Raw genomic sequence first — 25724 nt, forward strand, 5'->3', positions numbered from 1 at the left:
CTACTACCTAAAAAGATCTACACATTTAATGCAATCCCCAACTAAATATGCATTGCATTCTTCCCCCCACCCCAAAAAAATCCTAAAATTCATATGGAACCAAAAAAGACTCTCAATAGCCAAAATAATCATTAGCAAAAAGAAAAATGCTAGAGGCACCACACTACTTAACTTTGAAACATATTACAAAGATACAATAACCAAAACAGCACAAAACTGGCATAAAAACAGACATGTAGACCAATGGAACAATCATTGTTCCACTGAATCAATTCTGTGTTCTGTTACGCAGTACAGTATCTATGGTTAACAGTAATGCATTGTGTATTACAAAATAGCTAGAAGAATGGCTTTTGTATGCTCTTGCCACAAAGAAATGACAATTGCAAGAGGTGATGAATATACTAAGTATTCTGATTCTATCATTATACAACATATACATGTGTTGAAATATCAAATTGTACTCTATAAATATGTTCAAGTATAATGTGTCAATTAGAAAAGAAAAAGAAGAAAATAAAAAGAATAGAGAGACTGGGTATGGTGGCTCATGCCTGTAATCCTGACACTTTGGGAGGCCAAGGCAGGTGGATCACTTGAAGTCAAGAGTTCAAAACCAGCCTGGCCAACAAGGTGAAGCCTCGTCTCTACTAAAAATACAAAAAAAAAAAAAAAAAATTAGCCAGTTGTGGTGGCAGGTGCCTGTAATCCCAGCTACTCGGGAGGCTGAGGCAGGAGAAACACGTGAACCTGGGAGGCGGAGGTTGCAGTGAGCCACAGTCACACCACTGCTACAGCCTGGATGACAGAGCAAGATTCTGTCTCAAAAAAAAAAAAAAAGATTGCCTCAATCAACAGTGAAGAGACAATCTACAAAATGGGAGAAAATGTTTGCAAACCATATATATAAGAGGCTAATATACAAAATGTATATGGAACACCTACAACCCAATAGCAAAGAAACAATCTGATTAAAAAATAATCAAAGGGTCTACATACACATTTCTTAACAGAAGGCATATAAATGGCCAACAGGTATAAAGTGATGCTATGTTTCACTAGTCATCTGGAAGATGAAAATCAACCTCAGTGAACTATCACCTCACACCTGTTAGAATGGTTACTACTAAAAAAAAAAAACAAAACAAAAGAAGATAAGGAGTAAAAGGAATCCTGTATACTTTTGGAGTATATAAAAATTAGTTAGGCCATTATGGAAAACAATGTAGCTGTTCCTCAAAAAATTAAAAACAGAGTTACCTTATTATCCAGTAATTTCACTCCTGGGCCTTTATTCAGGGAATTAATATCTGGATGTTAAAGAGATATCTGCATTCCCACATTTATTGCAGCATTATTCATAATAACCAAGATATGGAAATAACCTAAGTGTCCATCAATCAATGAGGGGATAAGAAATGGTTTACACTCAGACACACACACACACACACACACACACACTGAAATATTTTTCAGCTTTATGAAAGACAAAATTCTGCCATCCTGTCATTTTCAATAACATGGACAAGCCTGGAGGATAGTATGCTAAGTAAAATAAATTTTAAAAAAAGCAAATACTTCATGATTTAATTTACATGTGGAATCTAAAATAGTCAAACTCATAAAAGCAGAGAGTATTAATAGAAAGATGGTTGCCAGGGGCTGAGGGGAGAGGGAGATGGGAAGGAGTTGGTGAAAGTGTACAGTTTCAGTTATAAAAAAAATAAATGCTGCAGATTGAATGGGCAGCATAGTGACTACAGTTAATGATACTCTATTGCATACTTGAAATATGCTAAGAAGATTTTAGATCTTAGCTGTACTCATCACAAAAAGAAGAAAAAGAAATTATGCATGTGAAGTGATAAATATGTTAATTAGCTTGACTGTGATGATCATTCACAATGTATACATATAACAAAACATCAAGTTGTACACCTTAAGTATACACAATTTTTGTTTGTAAATAAATAAATTGAAAATCATGTGTTCACACTGTGATTCTAACCTAAAATCACAATGATCATTCTAGTTTTCTGCCTGTATGCCATAAGGGTTGATCAAGGCAGCTACTCCCATGATCCTTGATAGAATTACTTATTTAATCATTCTTCCAATACATAGCCAATTCCCATTGTCCATGCAGTCCCAACCACTATGCCTGTGAAGACTACCCTGCTCGTCCTGTATGCCCTCCAACAACCCACATCAAATGATTACCACAGGCTCCAGTCCTCATGGTTATCCAGTTTGTCCTGCTCAGTCTCTGACACCTGTGCAAGCAGGGGTGAACTCAGTCCCTTAATACTCTACATCCCAAATCTGGCCTCCCCACTGTACTTCTCTAATATAAGGATGCCCTCCTAACCCAACTAATGCTCCAATGCCCTGCTATGTACGGCTACCACTTTCATTGTTCCGCACCTGTGCTCGCCCTCCTCAAGTACTGTCATTCTGCAATGGACTGCCCCACCCCTGCTTATCTCCATAGACAGCCTCTATGGTACCCTTAGGTTCTGTTCTGCCACATTAGAACATATGAGTGCCCTCCATCCTCCTCAGCTCTTCAACCCATTCCAGGGCACTGTTACATCCATCCCAGCTTAGAGACATCCTCCTCATATCACTCAATTTCCCCAGCCATTTACATTGAGCTATGTATTTCACCTTTTCTTGGCCTTTTCATTCCTTCCTAAGTCTTTCTGTTTAATTTGGGATCATTTTGCTACTACATAGAGAAAGCTCTTTAATATTTATAGTGCAATCTGCTGGGCCACTTTTCTCTCGTGAAAAAAATGGTTTACCTTAAATTTGGAAGGATATTTTTACTGGCAAATTTTTCCCCCATGATTGTCATGAAAGAAGTTTGTTTAGAAAAAAAAGAAAAGGACTTTTTGACCCAATAAAATTGCACGTTGCATTAATTCACATTTATATTGTATGTTACTCTCCTGAGTGATGTCTTTCAATGTTTTGTTGAGGAAATAGAAAGTATTCTGTATATTTAAGCAGAAAATGATTTAACCCTGAGAAATAAATGGATATAAAACCACAGGAAAGAGCATAGGAGAAAAAGTCAAGAAAGGCTTCTACAATCACTCAAATTCACTGCCACCATTTAGTTAGTTAGGAAGTTACAGGAACCATAATAAATTGACACTGAAGGTCACAGCTGCCTGTAATATTAAGGTGAGTGTTTCTAAGGGAAACAGACTTTAAAAACCCCACATTTCCCAAACATCATGCATCTTTTTGCTAATGCAGGTGAAATAATACAGTTTCTGCCTCTCTTCCGGGTCACATCTTGCTCAAGAGCCTGTCACTGGCAGAATTTATGGCATATCTCTAAGGAATTAACTTAGGAGATGTAGGTGCTGTCAATGAGATACACAAAGGAAAATAATAAGAGGCAAGAATGGTGCATAGTTTTCTATTTTCAATTTACTTATTTTTTCTCTAATTTTTATTATATATTTCTTATGCTTGCTTTAGGCTTGCATATTCTTCTTTTCCTGGTCTCCTAAGGTGGGAGTTTTTAGATCTTTCTTTTCTTCAAATTTATACACACAGTGCTATGAATTTTCCTCTAAGAAATAAGTTCATGTACTGTTTTTGGTGCATCTGCCTATTTTACTAAGTTGTATTTTCATTTTTTAGAATACATTTAGATGAATGTATTTTTAAATATTTTGGACTTCTTTTATTCATGTATTATTTAGCAGTGTATTAATTTCCAAATATTTAAGAACTTTCCAGTTTTCTGTTAGCCAAGAGAAATACATTTCCCATATCAAACCATTAGATCTCATGAGACTTATTCACTACCCTGGAAACAGTGCAGGAAAGAACCGCCCCCATAATACAATCACCTCCCACTGAACCCCCCTACAATATGCGAAAATTCAAGATGAGATTTGGGTGGGGACACAGCCAAACCATATTGCTGCATGAATGCCTTCTTTTGAGAAGTGTCTGTTCATGTTCTTTGCCTACTTTTTAATGGGGTTGTTTGTTTCTTTCTTGTAAATTTGTTTAAGTTCCTTGTAGATTTTGGATATGAGGTCTTTGTTGGACAGATAGATTGAAAACATTTTCTCCCACTCTGTAGGTTGCCTGCTTACTCTGATGATAGTTACTTTTGCCATGTAGAAGCTCTTTAGTTAGATCCCATTTGTCAATTTTTACTTTTGTTGCAATTGCTTGTGGCGATTTCATCATGAAATCTTTTCCCATGCCTGTATCTTGAATGGTATTGACTAGATTTTCTAGGGTTTTTATAATTTTGGGTTTTGCATTTAAGTCTTTAATCCATTTTGAGTTAATTTTTTTATAAGATGTAAGAAAGGGGTCCAGTTTCAATTCTCTGCATATGGATAGCCAGTTCTCCCAGCACCATTTATTAAACAGGGAATCCTTTCTCCTTTGCTTGTTTTTGTCAGGTTTGTCAAAGGTTCTAGATGTGTGATCTTATTTCTGAGTTCTCCATTCTGTTCCATTGGTCTTTGTGTCTGTTCTTGTATCAGTACCATGTTGTTTTGGTTACTGTAGTTTCATAGTATAGTTTGAAGTTGGGTAGCGTGATGCCTCCAGCTTTGTTCTTTTTGCTTAGGGTTGTCTTGGTTATGCGGATTTTGGTTCCATGTGAATTTTAAAATGTTTTCTTTCTAATTCTGTGAAGAATGTCAATCATAGTTTAATGGGAATAGCACTGAATCTATAAATTGCTTCGGGCAGTATGGCCATTTTCACAATATTGAGTCTTCCTATCCATTAGCATGGAATATTTTCCCATTTGTTTGTGTCCTCTCTGGTTTCCTTGAGCCATGATTTGTAGTTCTCCTTAAAGATGTCCTTTACTTCCCTTGTTAACTTTATTCCTAGGTATTTTATTCTCTTTATAAAAATTGTGATTAAAACACCAAATTAGTGAAATGGCCATGTACTATATGATTACAATTATATTATATTCTGGAAAAGGCAATAGAGATAGTAAAAAGATAAGTCGTTTCTAAAGGTTCAGGAGAGGAAGATTAAATGGGCAAATCACAGGGGATTTTTTTTAGGGCAGTAAAACCATTTTGTGTGATATTTTATTTGTGGAAATGTGACACTATCCATTTCTCAAAACTCATATAACTTTACAGCACAAAGAGTGAACCTTATGCCAATTTTTTCTCATCTTTGTGGTGGACACATAGAGGGAAACGACATACAATGGGGCCTACCAGTGGGTGGAGGGAGAGGATCAGGAAAAAAACTAATGGGTACTAGGCTTAAAACCTGGGTGATAAAATAATCTGTACAACAAATCCCCATAACATAAGTTTACTTATGTAACAAACCTGCATATGTCCCCTGAACTTAAAATAAAAGTTAAAAATAAATAAAAAAGAGTGAACCTTAATTTACACAAATTATGAAAAATTACTTAAAAGAACAAAGGATCCCAGAATGAAATAGAGAATATTACAAAATCACCTAGCTGTATTACAAATATCTAAAACAAACTCACTGAAAGGGATAAAAAAATGCTGCTGCTCTAAATAAATTTGGAAATGAATGGAATCTGTAAGATTAAAGACAAAAGAAACTAGACATTAACCAATTAACCAACTCCATCTAAGCCAATTTACAGGCCCACAAATTTTTGAATGAATGCGAGGCAGGTCTGTTGAAGAAGATCCATGCAGCATTGACAAAAAGATGATACTGTAAATCATCCTTTCAGTCATCTTCAAAATAATCTGCACCAATTTACTAGTATGACAGTGCTTTGGACAAGGGTAAAGCATCAGAATTTTTAGAGATTATCAGACATTGGCTCTAAACAGAGACTAAATTTTTAAAGACTCCATACCCGATTGTGGTCAAGTAAAATAATAAATGAAGTTTGAACTTTCATCTATTTCATAATGGGCACAGTGAATCCACCACTCTCCCCATGAAATAGATATGTTACAACTGGCAGGATCTGCACACTGGGTCTCTGGAGTGAGGTCTATTGTGGTAGGAAAGAATAAACAGAAATTAGTAGAGCTACCTCTTCCTACCAAATAGTAAATTAAAAACAATCTTTTATTTCCAGAAAGATTATAGAGATTAATGCTATCTACAGTAATTTCCTAGGACTAGTATAGCAACATATCATACATTTGGTGGCTTAAAACAATAGAAACTTATTCTCTCATAGTTCTGAAGGCTAGAAATTAAAAATCAAGGTGTGGATGGTCCATGCTCTCTCTGAAGAGTCTGGAGAAAAATCCTTCCTTGCCTTTTCCTAACTCCTGATGGCTGCAGGCAATCTTTGGTTTTTCTCGGCGTACAAACATACCACTTTAACTTCTGTTTTCTTGGTCACATGGCATTCTCTCTGTGTGTGTCTTCAACTCTGTTTTGTCACAAAGCCCTCTTATAAAAAAAATCAGTGACTGGACTTGTAATCTACCATAATTCAGTATGACCTCAACTTGATTATAACTGCAAAGATTCTATTTCCAAATAAGGTAACATTCATGGGTACCAGGGGTTAGGACTTCAACATATGCTTTTTGAAGACACAATTTAAACCACAACACTACCATTAAAGTCTTGAAAGTTTCAAGAGGGATGACTGTACCACATCTATATTCAAGTTGCTTATTTGTCCTCTACAAAATATAAATAGGTTTAGAAGAATAAGAGGGAATTATCATAAACTTAATCTAGTAATGACTCCAGATATAGCTGTTTTGTCAGATGTGCTGTTTCTCTGCTGGAGCCAATAAACACATCCCTTTGAACCTAATATTCACTTTTTATCTGGCAGTCTTTTTACCCTACAAATAAAGAACACCAGAGTCAGTCTCCATTCAGCTGGCAAGACCAATCATATTCCTTCACTGCCCTATCTCAAAAGAATGCTAACTCTTTAGTGTCCAGGCATAAATTCATCTGCAGAGACCTTGACTGCCTCTCTATTCCAGAGGATACCGTGTTAATGGAATATATTGATGGTATTATGGTGATCAGAACCAGAGAGCAATAATTAACAACTACCATGGACATCTTTAAATGACCCATAAGAGACCAAAGATAGAAAATAAATTATATAAAATGGAATATATTGATGGTATTATGGTGATCAGAACCAGAGAGCAATAATTAACAACTACCATGGACATCTTTAAATGACCCATAAGAGACCAAAGATAGAAAATAAATTACATAAAAATTCAGGGATCTGCCACTCAGTGAAAGTTTTATCGGTCTAGTGATCTGAACGAAGGATAAGTTGCTCCCTTTGGCCCCTCTTACACTTAGCAAGAGGCCTAATACTTAGTCACTTTGTTACATTTTCATGGCAACATAATCTTTATTTGTATATGGCACGGGCTACCATTTAGAAAGGAATATAATGGCTTTCAGTCTTGAGTTACTTAAGAGCAAGAGAAGGCTCTGGAACGGTCATAGTCAGCTGTGAATATTGCTCTGTTGTTCAAACTGTATAGAGGGGCAGATTCAACGGTGCATGAAGCATCTATGACTGATAAGAATGCTGTCTGGAGGCATTTACAGGCCTGTATAGGTGAATCACGCACATACTTTTAGGATTTTTGGAGCAAATCTATGCTCTCTTCTGTAAATGTATATTCTCCTTTGGAAAAATGACTTTTAGTTCATCATATGATTTGAACTGCCCATTATGAACGATATATTTTCTAGCCTTCTTATTCAGAAAGTTGAGCATACACATCAGCTCTCTGTCATCAGGTGAAGGTGGAGAACATAAGGTTGGGCTTAAGGGAGTTCTGAAAGTACAAACAATTTTCAGAAGCAATTGGCTTAGATTCTCATGATTTCCACTCTGCTGAGTTTTCTCTCCTTTCTCAACATACACCTACAAATTTATGCTGATTTTCCAGTTGAAGAAGGAAAAATTAGTACCGGATAATAGATGGTTCAGCCAACATGCTAGCACTGCCTAAAAGTGGATGACCGAAGTATAACAGATCAAAGCACGAATTACCCTAAAGGTCAGTGGTGAAGGAAAATTTTCAATTATTTTTAATCATCTTAAGAAATGATAGTATCTAGATTCAGTCTGCATTTCAGAACTTAAGTCTACATATGAGTACTTGATACACACAGAGTCAATATCCCTAAAGAAAAATTAATAGTCATGCCTTCTGTTAAATTTGGGTCTACTCTACGTTCCCATGACATTGAAATCTGATAAGATTCTCAATGCTTTTCTTTTCTCTGAAGAAACATGTCTACATTACAGTGCAGGTACAAGATAATCAACTAAACAACTTTTTAAAGAATGCTTAAGGTGTGGAGAGGAAGGAACTAAACAAGCAAGAAAATGGCACTACTTTGAAGAGAGCATAGCAATAGGAAAACTACAGAGTAATATGTGATTGGTGGGAGTTTGTACAGAATAAATCACAGTTGACACTTGAACAATGCAGGGGTTAGGGGTGCCAACCTCCACGCAGTTGAAAATCAGAGTATAACTTTTGAATCCCCAAAAAGTTAACTACTAATAGCCTACTGTTGACCAGAAGCCTTACCAATAACATAAACAGTTGATTAATAGATGCTTATGTTACCTGTATGATAGATTACATTCTTATAATAAAGTAGGCTAAAGAAAAGAAAATGTTATTAAGAAAATAAGGAAAAAAGAGAAAATGTATTTACTATTCACTAAGTGGAAGTGGATCGTCATAAAGGTCTTCATCCTTATTGTCTTCATGTTGAGTAGGTTGAGGAGGACAAGGAGGAGGAGGGGTTGGTCTTGCTGCCGGAGTGGCAGAGGTGCAGAAAATCTGTTTAATATAAGCCTATCTGTGCAGTTCAAACCCATGGTATGCAAGAGTCCACTGTATTTGCTACGAAGATGTATATAGATAACATCACAGCTGTGTTGATTAGGATTTAAATATGCATATAAGAAGAAGGGTATTATTAGCAAAATGATGGGAAGAGGACGGCATTTGCCTCCTCCACGTGATGTCATCCAACATAGTTACAAAGGTTAAATTCAGCATCAGTGTGAGCAAGGTCATTGAACTCAGCATTTGTTTTCTTTTCCCTTAAAGCCTATCAACTATTTGGCAGCATCATAACATACTGAGAAGAAAATCTCAATTTTATCAGGATATGGAGTCTTTTTTTTAATCTAAAGATATAAGATTAATGAGATTTTTAAATATAGGTTGATCTATATAAGAATGTCAGGAGTGCCTGTGGTTTGTCACACCTACACTGAGACTGATAAAAGACTGTTAGTGTTTTTATGCACTAAAACTTACTCTTGCCTCTTAGGCTAAAGACTTAAATCCTGACACAATAAGCTACTATGGCAACTACTATGGAGGACTAGGCTATGGCTATGGCTGCAAATATGGTTAAACCTCTGGCTTTGGTGCCTTTAGAATCCTGGACTGTGGCTACAGATGTGGCTGTGGTGGGTTATGAATTTGACTGCTGGCACCAGTGTGATTATAGTACATGGTTATTATCAGGCATTGACTGAATAATATCTACAATTGGGTCCATTTTTGCTGTTCTACTACACTTCTTTTATTTGTTTAACCCAACTAGAATTGTTAATGATTCCCTGTAATCCCAGCACTTTGGGAGGCTGAGGCAAGTGGATCACCTAGGTTTAGGAGTTCGAGACCATCCTGGCCAACATGGCAAAACCCCATCTCTACTAAAACTACAAAACTTAGCCAGGTGTGGTGGTGGGTGCCTGTAGCCCCAGCTACTGGGGAGGCTGAGACAGGAGGAACACTTGAACCCAAGAGGCTGAGGTTGCAGTGGGCTGAGATTGCACCACTGCACTCCAGCCTGGGTGACTGAGCAAGATTTCATCTCAAAAAAAAAAAAAAAAAAAAAAAAAAAAAAAAAAGCTTAATTATTCAATCTAATTCTAGGCAAGGAAGACACATTATTAAATTCACACTAAATGAACATCAGTGCACTAGATTAACTACATTTTCCTTTTCCAAACTGATGTGTTTTCATAATTTACCAGGCAAAGTACCTTTTGGTATGTTTCAGGAGCAGGGAGTTCTAGGTTTATTTTGAATTACACTACTTTGGCCTGGCCATGTTATTCATTCTTTAAATCTATTAATATTCATTTGTTTAATAAATATTTATTAAGTAATTTCTATATAGGACTTCCAGTTAAGTCTTAGTATTACTTATGGGAAGAGAGTTTTTAAGCAGAAAAACAAATCTGTAAATAAACATGTATGCTACAACATGATAGGTTATGTAATGGCCAAGTAGGAACACAGAGGAGAAGTTCATGTTTGGATGCAAAAGAGGGAGACTGTAGAGCAAAGAGATCAAAAATATTCTCACTGAAGGTTACATTTGGATAAATTTTTAACCAAGGAAAAATATATTAGGGGTAAAGTGTATGCCAGGCAGGGGGAACAAAAATGCAAAGCGTGAAAAAAGTATTGGACTGCAAAGTCATGAATTGGTTACTTATTGAGAGAAAAGTGAGCAAAGTCACTGGCAAGAAATGAAGCCCTGGGCAGTGAAGAGAAACTAGAACATCAAGTCCATATATATTTTGTAATGGGTGCACTGGCTAATGTTTTAGAAAGTTGTAATATTTTCCTTTACCTGGATGAGATTGGAGACTATTATTCTAAGTGAAGTAACTCAGGAATGGAAAACCAATCATCGTATGTTCTCACTGATATGTGGGAGCTAAGCTATGAGGATGCAAAAGTATAAGAATGGACTTTGGGAATTTGGGGGGAAGAATTGGGGGGTGAGGGATAAAAGACTACAAATATGGTGCAGTATATACTGCTTGGGTGACGGGTACACCAAAATTTCACAAATCACCACTAAAGAACTTATGTGACCAAATACCACCTGTACACCAATAACTCATGGAAAAATAAAATAAAAATAAGAAGTGCATGTTTTATACAAATAATTATGGCATCCAGTTGAAGGAAAGGTGGCCAGAGAGTATGACCACAGACCAAAACACCATTCCAGAGGCTGTGTAACCAGTCATTGCAAGGTCTTAATGTAAAAAGCAGCAACTAAGATTCCTATGAAGGCCTAGATCAAATAGATAATTAAGGGATAGAAGTTAAAGAACATGCCCACGTGGTGTGAGAATGAAGGGGGCTAAGGCATAAAACAGAGCACAAAATAAACAATGAATTGGACAGTCAATGACTAATTGTGGAAATAATGGCACATGTGATATGAGAATCGGAACATTTGGGGGACTATCAAAGTGGAGCTGCAAAAGTTTACTTGATTACACATACATGTCATCTGTGGGAGGGCCAAATAAAGATTTGTACTGGCAGGTTCTTGCAAAAATCTGCAACTCAGGAGAAAACTGAGCTTTCAATATAGAAAATAATTGGATAAAGTTTGTTGTAACCTCAGAAATACAGTGTATTAGTCCGTTCTCACTCTGCTATGAAGAAATATCCAAGACTGGGTAATTTATAAAGGAAAGAGGTTTAATTAACTCACAGTTCTACATACCTGGGGAGGCCTCAGGAAACTTACAATCATGGCAGAAGGGGAAGCAAGCACACCCTTCTTCACATGGTAGCAAGAAGGAGAATAAGCACAAGCAGAAATATCCACTTATAAAACGATCAGAACTCATGAGAACGTACTTGCTGTCAGGAGAACAGCAGCATGTGGGTAACTGCCCCAGGATTCAATTACCTCTCTCTGGGTGCTTCCCATGCCACCTGAGGATTATGGGAACTACAATTCAAGACGAGATTTGGGGAGGGGGAGCAAGGCTGAACCATATCATACAGTATTCCAATAATCATAAGTGAATTTTTTAAAAAGGTGTTTGCAAATCAGGGAAGGAGCAGATAAAAGTTTAAAAGGAAATGAAAAGGGAGTCATGGCAGGAAAATCATGGGTCCACCAACTTTCTGGAAAGAGAAACTTCTTAACAACCTTCCTCTCTTCAAATATGGATTCTTTCAGAAAGGATTTCTAGAGTAATAACATAAATTCTGACGCTGAGCTGGATGCCGACAGTTATACGATCAATAATATTAGCATGTTCCCTGCCCTCAGAGAGGTTAACATCAAGAGGGGTTGACAAAATATCATAAATGCAATCACAATAAAACAACAGAGGCCTAGCAGTTAGGTATAGGAAGTCTCTCCAGTCCCCCATGTGTTGGGATGGACCCTAAACCCCGTCCACATGATGGCCATGGGAGCAGCCATTTGGAGTATGATCTTCATGCCCTGACAGGAGATGATGGGTCCAGATAAAGCCATTTGAACAAAAGGAAGCAGAAAATTTCCAGAACTTGCAAAAAAAGCCAGTATGTTTTCTACCTATTGAAGCTCTAAGGTCTAACCCTTGTGATCTATTAGAATAGTAGCTATGTGCTTCTCCTTGTAGAATGACCATTTGCAGTTTATTATAAGGTACCTGTTTATGTTTTCTGCTGAAGAATTCTGTGTATGTTCTACTCAGAGACAGATCACAGAAAATCTTTTTTACCTTTTGTAGACTGGCCATGTCAGAGATTTTCCATCAAGTCTATTATGTTCAGCATCCTAAAAAATAAACAGAAGAGTGAGCTTGAAAACCATCACTGCACTGCAGACCTACACATTGATCACAAATGCTGTGCTCTGTTCATTCGTTACGTACTTGTTTACCTCAGAGTTACCAACCCTCAAGCTGGTTTGCTTTGTATGGAAGTGGATAGAACATCTTTATAATTGACTTATTATGCAATATCCAGAAACCGTACTTAGTAAATTGTGGCAGGAAGCTTAAAATTTTCTGATAGTTTAGAAATATAGCACCATGAGATATCAGAGGGGTCATTTTCGCTAAAGTTGTGATAGTGATAACAGGTTGAGAAAAGTCTGAGAAAGGAAATTACTGTAATATATGACAGTCTGGAGCAAAATTTCTAGTTCGGTAGCAAAAGGCAATTGCAAAAATTACACCATAACAAGGTTGAAAGGAAAAATATTGACAGGGAAAACCCAGAACACTGAGTTCTTCCAGTCTCTTTTAAGAGCCTTAAAACCCTAAACACCTGTGGGATTAAATCATGTTTGGTTTCTAAACAGAGAGATTTTACTCCAATTCCCTGTATGGACCAAAGAGGTCAGTAGATCTATAGCTCTAAAAAGAACAACAGCTCAAAACTTAAAACATTAAATAAAATATTTATTTATATCTATCTGTCTATATCTGTTTATGAAATAATACACATACATATGTATATATTGGGAGAGAGAAATACACTAGATAATTAAGTATCCAGTCATCTGGATGGGATAGGGGTAGGAAGATGATGTGGAGTGTTGGGTGGGTGGATGGAGATGAAAGAGGGTAAATTGGTAACAAAAAAGGAAATAAATTTAAAAAGACAGAAACTTCATTGAAAAAATTTCCAGAATAATGAATATATCATGTATATGTTTTGATTTATGTATGTGATATATGATACGCATAGAGACTGCATCTATTTACTTACAGCATATCCAAAATACATACCAAGATAAAAAAGGCAAGGGCCTCATATATGTTATGCAATTCTTTTTCATCTGAAACAACAAACTCCAAACCCCCATATATGTATATGCATGGGTGGAGATAAAATTGCATATGTATGTACAAGGAAGTAGAAAGTAATGGAAGGTCATCTGAAGGGAATGCCTGTGGGCAGCAGCATGAGACATAACTAACACCATCTTTATGCATATTTGTATTGTTTTACTTATTATTACAGACATGTATTATTTTCTGAATAAAGAAAACAAATGAATGAAAAATTTGAAAACTAAAGGGATGCTTTAGATAATGGAAAACTGAATCAGGAACCTATGGAATTGAGAAAGCTCTAGAGAGCATAACTTTATTTAACTTTTGCTTGATCTACCATGTATTTGTTAATTTTTACTGTAAAAATGTTGAATATTTGTTTAGAAACAGTTGACACTTTATCTTTAATATTTATTTACATTTGGTATACCTTTTTGACATATCCTGAGAAGAAGAACTACTTGCTCACAGCACTCCAAACAACAGCAGATGATAGTCATAAAATCCAAACAAATGAGGTAATGTAAAATGTAATGACAATGTAAGCATAATTTTTCCATAAGCATACCAGATCTTATTCCCAAGAGAGATTTCCTGCCTTTGTTAGCACCTACTTCCACCATGCCACATTGGTATATAATGAGGACCAAGAGTATTTTAGGAAACATAACACAATAATTTGCATTTATATACAGCTACCCAGAAACAAAGTGTAACGCTGTTTAAAGCCCTCAAGAGTTGCCCAATGTTATTAGTCAGGCAGAATGGCAGCTTTATTTACTTACTAAACCAATTCCATATTATGAAGAACTAATGACTAGAGTTGATACATACTTTATTAGTTTGTTTCTGAAAACTCTGCTAGAGCCAAAAGAAGGAATATAGGAAGAGCTCTGGGCAGTAAATAGGAGAAATAAACCTCCAGAGATCATCAGCTCACTTAATTCAGTTAAGACTACCTTAACAGTTGTAGAAAACTGCACATACACTTAAGTGTATGCTAGGTGCTTTGTTGCGGAGGTCTTTACAGATTATCCTTGGTAGAATGTCTTTACTATAGAAAATTGTTAGGGAGAACTACTTAAATAGGCTTCTGGTTGCCATAATAATCAGTAGTCAGTTTACTCCTTTTAAAAAATAGTCTTGATATAAGGCAGCACAATAGTTTTCACAGTATAAACAAATCAAGCAAGCATCACTCATTTGTTCAGACAAATATTTGTTGAGTGTGGTCTCTGTTCATGGTCTCAGTACCTACATGGTTTATGCATAATGGTCTTAGCACCTACAGTTATTCTCATTACTGTGTGTTATGTTTGCTCTTGTCAAGTTTGATTCCTCTATAAAATATAAGTAACATGAACAAAGAATATACCTATATTTACTTTTTTATTTTAAAAATAAAAATGATATGAATAGGCTTCTATGGAATTAACCATGATATCAAAAAAGAAGATATACAGTGAAAACCTATATCATTCTTATTGCTATAGGAAAAATATATATTTGGGGACTGAATTCTAGCGACCTACAATCCATTTGGACAATTTTAGCACAAAATAGAAAATATACTTCAAAATGGCATATAGCATAACATAAAGATAAGTGTGAAATGCTGTAATATGTTACAGAACATAACTATCACAGAAGTTCAGAGGAAGGAAGAAATAAATGAAAGCTAGAAAGGAATATGATGCTTCATAGACGGGATGGAGAAACCTGAAGCATAATTGGAGAAATGAGAATGGTTTAGATTAAAAGAGGGCTGAAACAACCAGTGTGTGCAGTGAAATACAATGCATCACCTCTGCATACTCGCCGAAGTATCAAGCCTGCATTAAACCAAGACTTACGATCTAACCTACAATTTATAGAAAATAAAGGAGTTACAAGAGGAACAAGTTAAACATCATGAGTAAACAACTAAACAAATGAAGAATGTGCCCTATTCTAGAAGGCAACTGGTCTAATTTTTTCAGCAAGCCAATGGCATATAAAGGCAGAGCTGTTCTGAATTTGAAGAGATGTAAAATATATAACAACTAAATGCAACGTGTGGAACTTATTTGAATCCTGAGTTTAAAAAAAGAGGGGAACTTCCTCAAGTTGATAAAGAAAAAATAGCTACAAGAAACCTACAGCTAACATCATACTTAATGGTGAGAAACTCAAATATTTCACACTAAAATCAGGAATAAGTCAAAGCTGTTCCCTCTCATCACAACTTTTCAACTGTATGACAAGAAAAAGAAATAAAGGCATACTGATTAGAAAGGAAGAAATAAAACTGCCTTTCTTCACATGGTCATTTATGTAGAAAACCCAAAAGAATCAACAAGAAAACCTCTGGAATTAATGAGCAATTATAGCAAGATTGCAAAATACAACATTAATATGAAAAACTAAATTGCTTTCCTAAATGCCAGCAACAAACAAGTAGAATTTGAAATTTTAAAAAGATAAGGAGCCTACTATTTACATTAGCACCCCCAAAAATGAAATGCTTAAGTGTAACTCTAACAAAATATATACCAATCTAAGTGAGTAAAAGTCCAAAACGCTGCTAAAAAAAAAAACAAACAAAAACTAAATAAATGGAAAGAAATTCCATGTTCATATATAAGAAGACTCAGTGTTGTCAAGCTGTCAGTTCTTCCCAACTTTATCTATAGATTCATTGTAATCACAATCCAATTCCAACAATTATTTTGTGGATATCAACGAATTGATTATTAAGTTATATGGAGAAGCAAAAGACCCTTAGTAGCCAACTCAATATTGAAAGTCACGAACAAAGTCAGAGAACTGACGCTACATAACTTTAAGATTTACTACAAAGCTGCAGTAATCAAGACAGTGAAGAAACAAACAGGTCAATGAAACAGAATGGAGAGCCCAGAAGTAGATGAACATAAATATAGTCAACTTTTCTTTAACAAAGAAGCAAAGGTAATACAATAGTGCAATGATAATCTTTTTTGGTTTTTTGTTTTTTGTTTTTTTTTTTTGGTTTGGGATGGAGTCTCGCTCTGTTGCCCAAGCTGGAGTGTCTGTTGCCCAGGCTGGAGTGCTGTGGCACAATCTCGGCTCACTGCAAGCTCCGCCTCCTGGGTTCACACCATTCTCCTGCCTCAGCCTCCCAAGTAGCTGGGACTGCAGGTGCCTGCCACCATGCCCAGCTAATTTTTTTTGTTAGTAGAGACAGGGTTTCACCATGTTAACCAGGATGGTCTCAATCTCCTGACCTCATGATCTGCCCTCCTCGGCCTCCCAAAGTGCTGGGATTACAGGTGTGAGCCACCGCGCCCGGCCAATAATGGATAAACTTTTTAACAAATGGTGCTGGAACAACTGGACATTTGTATGCCATAACATAAGTCTAGACACAGACCTTATACACTTCACAAGAATTACATCAAAATGTGTCATGGGACAAAATAACATGCAAAACTAAAACTGCTAGAATATACCATAGGAGAAAATCTAGATGGCCTGGAGTATGACGATGCCTTTTTAGTTACGAAACCAAAGGCATAATCTAAGAAAGTAAAATTTGATAAGCTAGACTTACTTAAAATATTTTTTTAAAGTTTGTTCTGCAAAAGACACTATAAAGAGAATGAAAAGACAAGCCATGGACTGGGAAAGAAGTCTTTGCAAAAGACTTACGTGATAACATACGATTATCCAAAATATACAAGAAATTATTATGACTCAACAATAAGAGACTAAACAACGTGATTTTAAAAGTGAGCCAAGACTTTAACAAACACCTCACTAAAGAAGATGTACAAATGGCAAAGAAGCAGATGAAAAAAGTGCTCCATATCATATGTCATAAGGGAAATGCAAATTAAAGCAGCAAAAAGATACTGCTACACACCTATTGGAAAGGTTGAAACACAGAACACCAACAAAACTAAACCATGACAGGGATGAGGAGCAACAGGAAGGTTCATTCATTGCTGGTAAGAATTCAAACTGGTATAGCAACCTCATAAGACACACTGGCAGTTTCTTACATAACTAAATATACCCTTACTTTATGATCCAGCAATTGCACTCCTGGTTATTTACCCAAATGAGTTGAAAACATGTCCACACCAAAACCTACACACGGATGTTTATAGTAGCTTTATTCATAGTTGCCAAAACTTGGAAGCGACCAAAATGTCTTTTAGTGGGCGAATTGATAAATAAGACAGTGCAACATTCACACAATGCAGTCTTATTCAACACACAAATGAAATGAGAGCCATGCAGAGACATGGAGGAAACTTAAATGCGTATTACTAAGTAAAAGAAGCCAATATAAAAAAGTTATAAACTGTATGTTTCCAACTATATGGCATTCTCATAAAGGAAGAACTATGGAGATACTAAAAAGATCATTGGTTACAGAGGACAGAGAAGAGAGAGGGATAGAGGGATAAACAGGTTGAGGACAAAGGATTTTTAGAGCAGTGAAAATACTCAGTATAGTAATATAATGGTTGATACACTTGTCAAAATTATAGAATGTTCAATAGCACAGGTGAACCCTTATGTTAACTATGGACACTGGATGATAGTGATGTGTCCATGTAGGTTCATGGAATGCAACAAATATACCTCTGGTTGAGGGCATGAGGGAGGCTCTTCATGTATCAGGGCAAGGGATATTTAGGAAATTCCGTATTTCCTTCTCAATGTTATTGTGAATTAAATCTGCTTTTAAAAATAGACTTTGAAAATACAACTAAAACAACTTTTTAAAATAATCTTTTTAACTACTCCATTAGAGATGTAAAGAAAATACTAATATTACTATTATAATAAAATAAGAAAATGCCCTTAGTTTTAGAGATGCATAATGAACTCTCTTGAAATATGAAATATCATAATATTTGTGATTTATTTTTAATATTTCAGAAAAATGATGGTCAAGCATTTCAAAATGCTCATGAGTGTTAAAACAAGGTAGTAAATAAAAAGGAGCATGGTATTCTATTTTTCTGCTGATTAAAAGTTTTATAATGAAAAGTTTATAAAACATAGCAAAAGGAGAGGGCATTCATGAATGAGATAAACAGAGCACAAGTCATGAGTGGGACTACTCATGTCCTAGCCACATATTCATAAAACTTTTACTGAAGCTGAGGATTTGAGAAAATGATTCACAAGAGCTAAATTGGAAAAGGTAGGCACGGGCCATCATTACTGAAACCTACATCAGTGAGGATTACATTTCCATAAAAGAAGATGGGGAAAGGTGAATCATCATGGAATTTTTGAGCAGCGAGATTTTTCATTTGTTGGGTTGTCTTGGTTTAATTTTCTTAGAAAGATTAAATAGCTTATGGGTTTGTGAAATGAATCATGAAGAAAAAATACAAAGTAGGAGAAGAATTAAGAGATTGCTCAAAGAACCTAGTATGTATTTATTGAAGCAGAGGCTGGGGAAATATGAATCAAGAGAAGAATGGAAGGACATTGAAGATAAATTAACAGGACTCAGACATAAGAAGGCATAGGGATGACAAATAAAATGTGGCCATAAATTATTTTGAGATTTCAAGCCATTAACGATTGGAGAAAGAAGGGAGAAGGGTGAGGTCAATTGTCTGCAGCAAGGTCTGGTGTCCATAAATAATGAATTTGATGGTAGACAATGAAATGTGAATGTCCTACTAAACAGGGATTCACTATCAGCCATTTGGCTTTGAAAATTTTGAAAAAGCCTTCAAAAAAGCACTTTAAAGCTTCTAAAAAGCAGTTTACTCTACTTCCTCTTAATCAAACTTTATTTCAACAAATAGCATTCGATTCCCTTATTGTCTGCCATTGTCTCATAACCTAGGTGGAACTGAGAAATATGTGATAAACCATAAAAAGTAATTTTAATTTGAAGATGATTGACCAAACATAAAAAAATCCCTTATTGGGCAGTCATAACTTATTGTTTCTGGAATTTCAAGTGATTTGAATATCCTCTACAATTGTCCTCTTTGAATTTTTTAAAATAGTACTTATTTGATTAATTTACTCACTTTTTTTATTATACTTCAAGCTCTAGGGTACATGTGCACAACGTACAGGTTTGTTACACATGTATACATGTGCCATGTTGGTGTGCTGCACCCATTAAGTCATCATTTACATTAGGTATATCTCCTAATGCTATCCCTCCCCGCTCCCCCCACCCCATGACAGGCCCTGGTGTGTGATGTTCCACACTCTGTGTCTTAGTGTTCTCATTGTTCAGTTCCCACCTATGAGTGAGAACATGCAGTGTTTGGTTTTCTGTCCTTGTGATAATTTGCTCAGAATGATGATTTCCAGCTTCATCCATGTCCCTACAAAGGACATGAACTCATGCTTTTTTATGGCTGCATAGTATTCCATGGTGTAAATGTGCCACATTTTCTTAATCCAGTCTGTCACTGATGGACATTTGGGTTGGTTCCAATTCTTTGCTATTGTGAATAGTGCCGTAATAAACATATATGTGCATGTGTCTTTATAGAAGCATGATTTATAATCCTTTGGGTATAAACCCAGCAATGGGACGGCTGGGTCAAATGGTATTTCTAGTTCTAGATCCTTGAGGAATCGCCACACTGTCTTCCACAATGGTTGAACTAGTTTACAGTCCCACCAATAGTGTAAAAGCATTCCTATTTCTCCACATCCTCTCCAGCACCTGTTGTTTCCTGACTTTTTAATGATCGCCATTCTAACTGGTGTGAGATGGCATCTCATTGTAGTTTTGATTTGCATTTCTCTGATGGCCAGTGATGATAAGCATTTTTTCATGTGTCTGTTGGCTGCATAAATGTCTTCTTTTGAGAAGTGTCTCTTCATACCCTTTGCCCACTTTTTGATGGGGTTGATTGTTTTCTTGTAAATTTGTTTAAGTTCTTTGTAGATTCTGGATAATAGCCCTTTGTCAGATGGGTAGGCCATAAAAATTTTCTCCCATTATATAGGTTGCCTGTTCACTCTGATGGTAGTTTCTTTTGCTGTGCAGAAGCTCTTTAATTTAATTAGATCCCATTTGTCAATTTTGGCTTTGTTGCCATTGCTTTTGGTGTTCTAGTTATGAGGTCCTTGCCCATGCCTATGTCCTGAATGGTATTGCCTAGGTTTTCTTCTAGGGTTTTTATGGTTTTAGGTCTAACATTTAAGTCTTTAATCCTTCTTGAATAAATTTTTGTATAAGGTGTAAGGAAGGGATCCAGTTTCAGCTTTCTACATATGGCTAGCCAGTTTTCCCGGCACCATTTATTAAATAGGGAATCCATTCTTAATATATATTTACTGGCTATACCATGCCCTACCCCCTGCTACAATCTGGATCAAAAAGATAAATAGGGAATAACCAAGTCTTCTGCGTTTCAGAGCCAGACATATAAAGAAATGACTGCAAATGTGTGTTACTTTTCAAAAAGTGTTGTACATAGTGAAAAACAACTAAAAATTGCTTTATGGGATGTTAGGATAGGTGTTACAGGGGCCTGGCTTTTAAAATATTAGAGGATCATCTGGCTTGTAAGGCCTTTAAGAATACTATTCTAATGGTGTTCCCTATTTTTGTGTTTTTAGCATACTTGTAAACTCAGTAGTCCATCCAATAGACACGACAAGGATCAAGAGATAGCCTCCATTAAGATCATGATAAACATGTCCTACAAATTAAAATTTATCAACTTATATGTGACGGTTATGTGGTACACAGAGCTATGGTACATACTTATTGAGAACTCATCCTATCTAGAAAAGCAAATAAGTTATCAGAACATTAGGAGAGATAAATATTAAAACTTCATAGGAAAGAGAGTTATCCAATGAAACTATGAAGTTAGAAATGTCTTCCCAGAGGAAGTAACCAAATTATAGATGCATATGGCTCCTGGTATTTGGACAAAGATAGAGAAGGCACTTTGGCCAAAGAGAAAAGCCCATTGAAGGTAGGAAATAGCATGATGCTAGAAAAATTTAAAGTAACTCATCATGGTTGTAATAAATGTATGGAAGGGGATAGGAGCAGCAGCAGTGGTAGCTGGCACAGATTTTTTTAAAAAGCAGCAATATAAGCATAAAAAATGCTGCACCAGACAAGCATCATGAAAGAACACTGAAATCAATGGAGATGCCTAGTCTGGTTTGTGGGAAGAGAAGAAAGAAAAACAGGGGTAGCCACCACACATACTCACCCACATCAGTATGTTTCTATTTCCACTCTTTCACAGCTTCTGAATTTTAGAATCCAAGTACAGACATTGGTTGACTTATTATTTAATAGTTTTCTGTGTTAAAAAAAGATTTTGTATTTTATACTAACATTTATAGTATTTCCTTGAGGAATTTTAATTATAAGAGTGGCATATTCAGTTTTGCATTTTAAAAGAACACTATAACTGCTTGTATGTGTTTATGTGGTGTTATGGTAGACAATACCATAGCTCACAGACTATTTCAATAATCTACCATCAGGTGACAATAAAAACTAAGCTAATGTCTTTGAGGACATAGAATTTATTTGACTTGAATGACAGTGCATTCTCTCATTTAGGTAATATAGGTGAAGAAAGTGCTAATTTGAGAGTATTTGGGAGAAAGAAAAATGCTGAGATGGAAAGTTAACTTATGAATACATTGAGTTTAAAGTACTTATATATCTAAATAGATATATTTAATTTGAATACATTGAGTTTAAAGTACTTATATATCTAAATAGATTTATCAAGAAAGCATTTCCAAGTTATGTCAGCAGGAATGGCAGAATAAGGAACTCTGAAAACCTATCCTCCAAAAAATCAACAAAAGACTGTAAAAACTCTGAAACACAAGAAGAAGTTTGCAAAAATTTGAGTGTTTATTCAAGAAAATAACCTGAATTTCAGTAAAAGCTATAAGCACTGTGGCTCTGTAAGTTGCCTGATTCCCATACCCTCCCCACCTCCACGGTAACCTTAAAAACCAGCAACCTCACCATTATGGAATCCATGAAAATCAGCAGCTTAGCAGCAATTGGAAGGTGTAGAATGGAACTGGAACTTCCAAAACTCCCACCCTATAGACTGTCATTATCTACCTCTCTGGTAGTTTCCTAAGAATCTCTACTCATGAGATTGTCTAGCCCAAATCAGAAATCATGGTGAACAGATTTTTCCCCAGGGTATTTGTCAAAAACAATCAGAGGTAATTGTTTAACACTTAACCTACCTGAATCAGTGATAGAACTTGAGGCAAATAAGAAACTGATGGAAAAACTTCAAAGAAAAACTGAAAAATAAGCTATTAATAGTGAATTCTGAAAAGCTCTGACACATTTTTAGAAATTTCAAAGGCTGTGCGCATATGCAGGACTGTGTGTATGTCCAGGAAATACCCATGAAAATCCAAATTTTTTACCTATGCCTGATACTGAGGCTCTTTGTTGACAGGAAGTAAAAGGTAAAGAAGATTTGTAAGCTGCTGGGCCAAGAGTTTAAATCATGTCCCAGTATGCACACAGACTCCCTTCGCAAAGCTGGTAAATTATTGATTCAAGTCATTTAAGGAAATGCCCATCCAGTCACTAGTTGGCAATTAAGTATAAACAAACAGAAAGTTCAGTGCTCATACACAGTAAATAACATAAACTTTACAAAAGTGTCCAGAAATTACACTAAGTGAACAAAGGGTAACAACAAGAACAACAACAACAAAAAATCCGTGGCCGGTGAAGAGAATCTGATTTCCAGAGTTTTCACCATGTAATATTTGAAGTCCCCCTCTCCAACAAAAAATTATTCGAACAGAAATATAACCCGTAAGCAGAAAAGAGCAGTCAAAAAAAATGTCCCCAGTGAAGCTCAGCTGTTGGACTTATGACTTAAAAGACTTTAAATCAGCCATTTTAAATATATTCAAAATACTTAAGAAAATAATGTCAAAAGTTCTAAAGAAAAGTACGAGAACAATGTTTCATCTAAGAGCGTATATTCAAGAAAAAAAAAATGTGAAGGGGCATAAGAAAGAACCATATGAAAATCCTGACATTAAAAGTTATAATAACTGAAATAAAAATTTACTGAACATTTTAACAGTATATTTGACCAGGCGGAAGAAAGAAGCAGCAAACATGAACATAGGTTAGTTGATTATCTAGTCTTAGAAACATAAAAAAACAAAATGAAGAAGCAGCGAATGGAAACTGTCTATGGCACAGCATCAAGCACACCAATGTATGTGTATGAAAATCTTAAAAGAACAAACAAAAGATAAACAGCAGAAAAAAAACTGATAAGATGTCCAAAACTTCCTAGATGTGATGAAAAAACTTAATCTACACATCCAAAAAAATTAATGAACTCAAAGTTTCACAACTAGACACATCACAATCAAGTTGTTGAAAGACTAAGAATCGTAAAAGTAGCAAGAAGGAAGCAACTCATCATATACAAGAAACTTTAAAAAATCAACCTTATTTTTTATCAGAAATCATGAAGAACAAAAGGTAGTAGGATGACATATTCAAAGTGATAAAAGAAAACGAATGTCAACCAACAATTCTATATCCACTGCAATCATTCACTAAAGTGAAGGAGAAATTAAAACATTTTTGTATAATCATAAACTGAATCTGTTGCTAGCATACCTTCTCTACTAAAAACAAAAACAGAAAAAGACTAAAGAGAGTACTTTAGGCTGCAATAAGAGGACACTAGACAGTAACACAAATTCATATGAAGAAATAAAGAGCACCAGTAAAAGTGACTATACAGGCTAATTAAAAGACAGTAAAACTGTAAGAGAAATTAGAAATACTTTGATATGAATGAAAATTAAAACACAAAATACCAAAACTTTTGACATGCAGCTAAAACAGTACATAGAGGAAAAGTTTTATGTATATAAATACCTATATTTTTAAAATAAAGACCTTAAATCAATAATCTAACATTCTAACTTAAGAAACTAGAAAAGACAACAAGAACTAAATCCAAAACTAACATAAAAAAGGAAATTACAATTCAAGTGGAAATAAGTGGAGGACAGTAAATTAATAGAGAAAATCAGCAAAACCAAAGTTGATTCTTTCAAAAAATATCAACAAAATGGACAAACTTTCAGCTAGAAAAACCAAGAAAAAAAAAGATTCAAATTACTAAAATAAAGTTACTAAGATTATACATGAAGGGAACTTCACTGACTTACAGAAATCAAAAGGATTATAAGGGAATATCATAAACAACTTTACATCAACAAATTATGTAACTCATATAAAATAGCTAAATCCCTTGATTAACACAAACTACTAAAATTAAGTCAAGGAGAAATAGAAATTTGTTTAGATGTATACTAGGTAAATAGATTTAATTAGAAAGTTTTAAATTTCCCCCCAAAAAAGCCCAGGCTCAGATGCTTCACTGGTGAATTCTACCAAATATTTACAGAAGCATTAGCATCAATCTACACAAACTCTTCCAAAAGTTAGAAGACAGAACACTTCCCAGCTCATTCCATGAGTCTAATATGACTCTAATATCAAGACTGGGCAAAAACAGTAGAAAAAAAGAAACCTAAGATCAATAAGTCTCATGAATTTAGATGAAAAAGTCGTCAACTAAACTAGCAAACCAATTTCAGCAATAATATATAAATAACATTATACACTGTGAACATTAAACAAGTGGGATTTATCACATAAATCTGAGGTTGATTCAACAAGTAAAATCAAAGAATGTAATATAGCATGTAAATAGGACAAAGGGCAAAAAAAGAAAAATATGATCACCTCAATAGATGCATAAAAATCTCGACAAAAATTTAACACACTTTCATAATAAATTACATTCAACCAAAGAGAAATGGAAGAAAATTTTACAACTTGGACGGGTGTGGTGGCTCACACTTATAATCCCAGAACTTTGGGAGGCCAAGGCAGGTGGATCACCAAGTCAGGAGTTCGAGACCAGCCTGAACAACATGGTGAAACCCTGTCTCTACTAAAAATACAAAAATTAGCTGGACATGGTGGCACGTGACAGTAATCCCAGCTACTCAAGAGGCTGAGGCAGGAGAATCACTTGAACCCAGGAGGTGGAGACTGCAGTGAGCTGAGATCGCACCACTGCACTCCAGTCTGGGCGAGAGAGCGAGACTCCATCTCAAA

The 25724-nt window shown here is 35.5% G+C and overlaps 1 protein-coding gene across 1 annotated transcript; it reads left to right on the forward strand.

Annotated features, from left to right (window-relative positions):
• Window positions 1-2383: 2383 nt before the first annotated feature.
• Window positions 2384-9462, forward strand: LOC112425058 (keratin associated protein 20-3). The gene is given in 2 exon segments (XM_071094157.1): window positions 2384-2443; window positions 9310-9462. Coding segments are annotated over 2 exon segments (213 nt in total).
• Window positions 9463-25724: the final 16262 nt, after the last annotated feature.

This window comes from Macaca nemestrina, chromosome 4 (assembly GCF_043159975.1).
Source record: "Macaca nemestrina isolate mMacNem1 chromosome 4, mMacNem.hap1, whole genome shotgun sequence".
In the NCBI taxonomy this organism is placed as follows: Eukaryota; Metazoa; Chordata; class Mammalia; order Primates; family Cercopithecidae; genus Macaca; species Macaca nemestrina.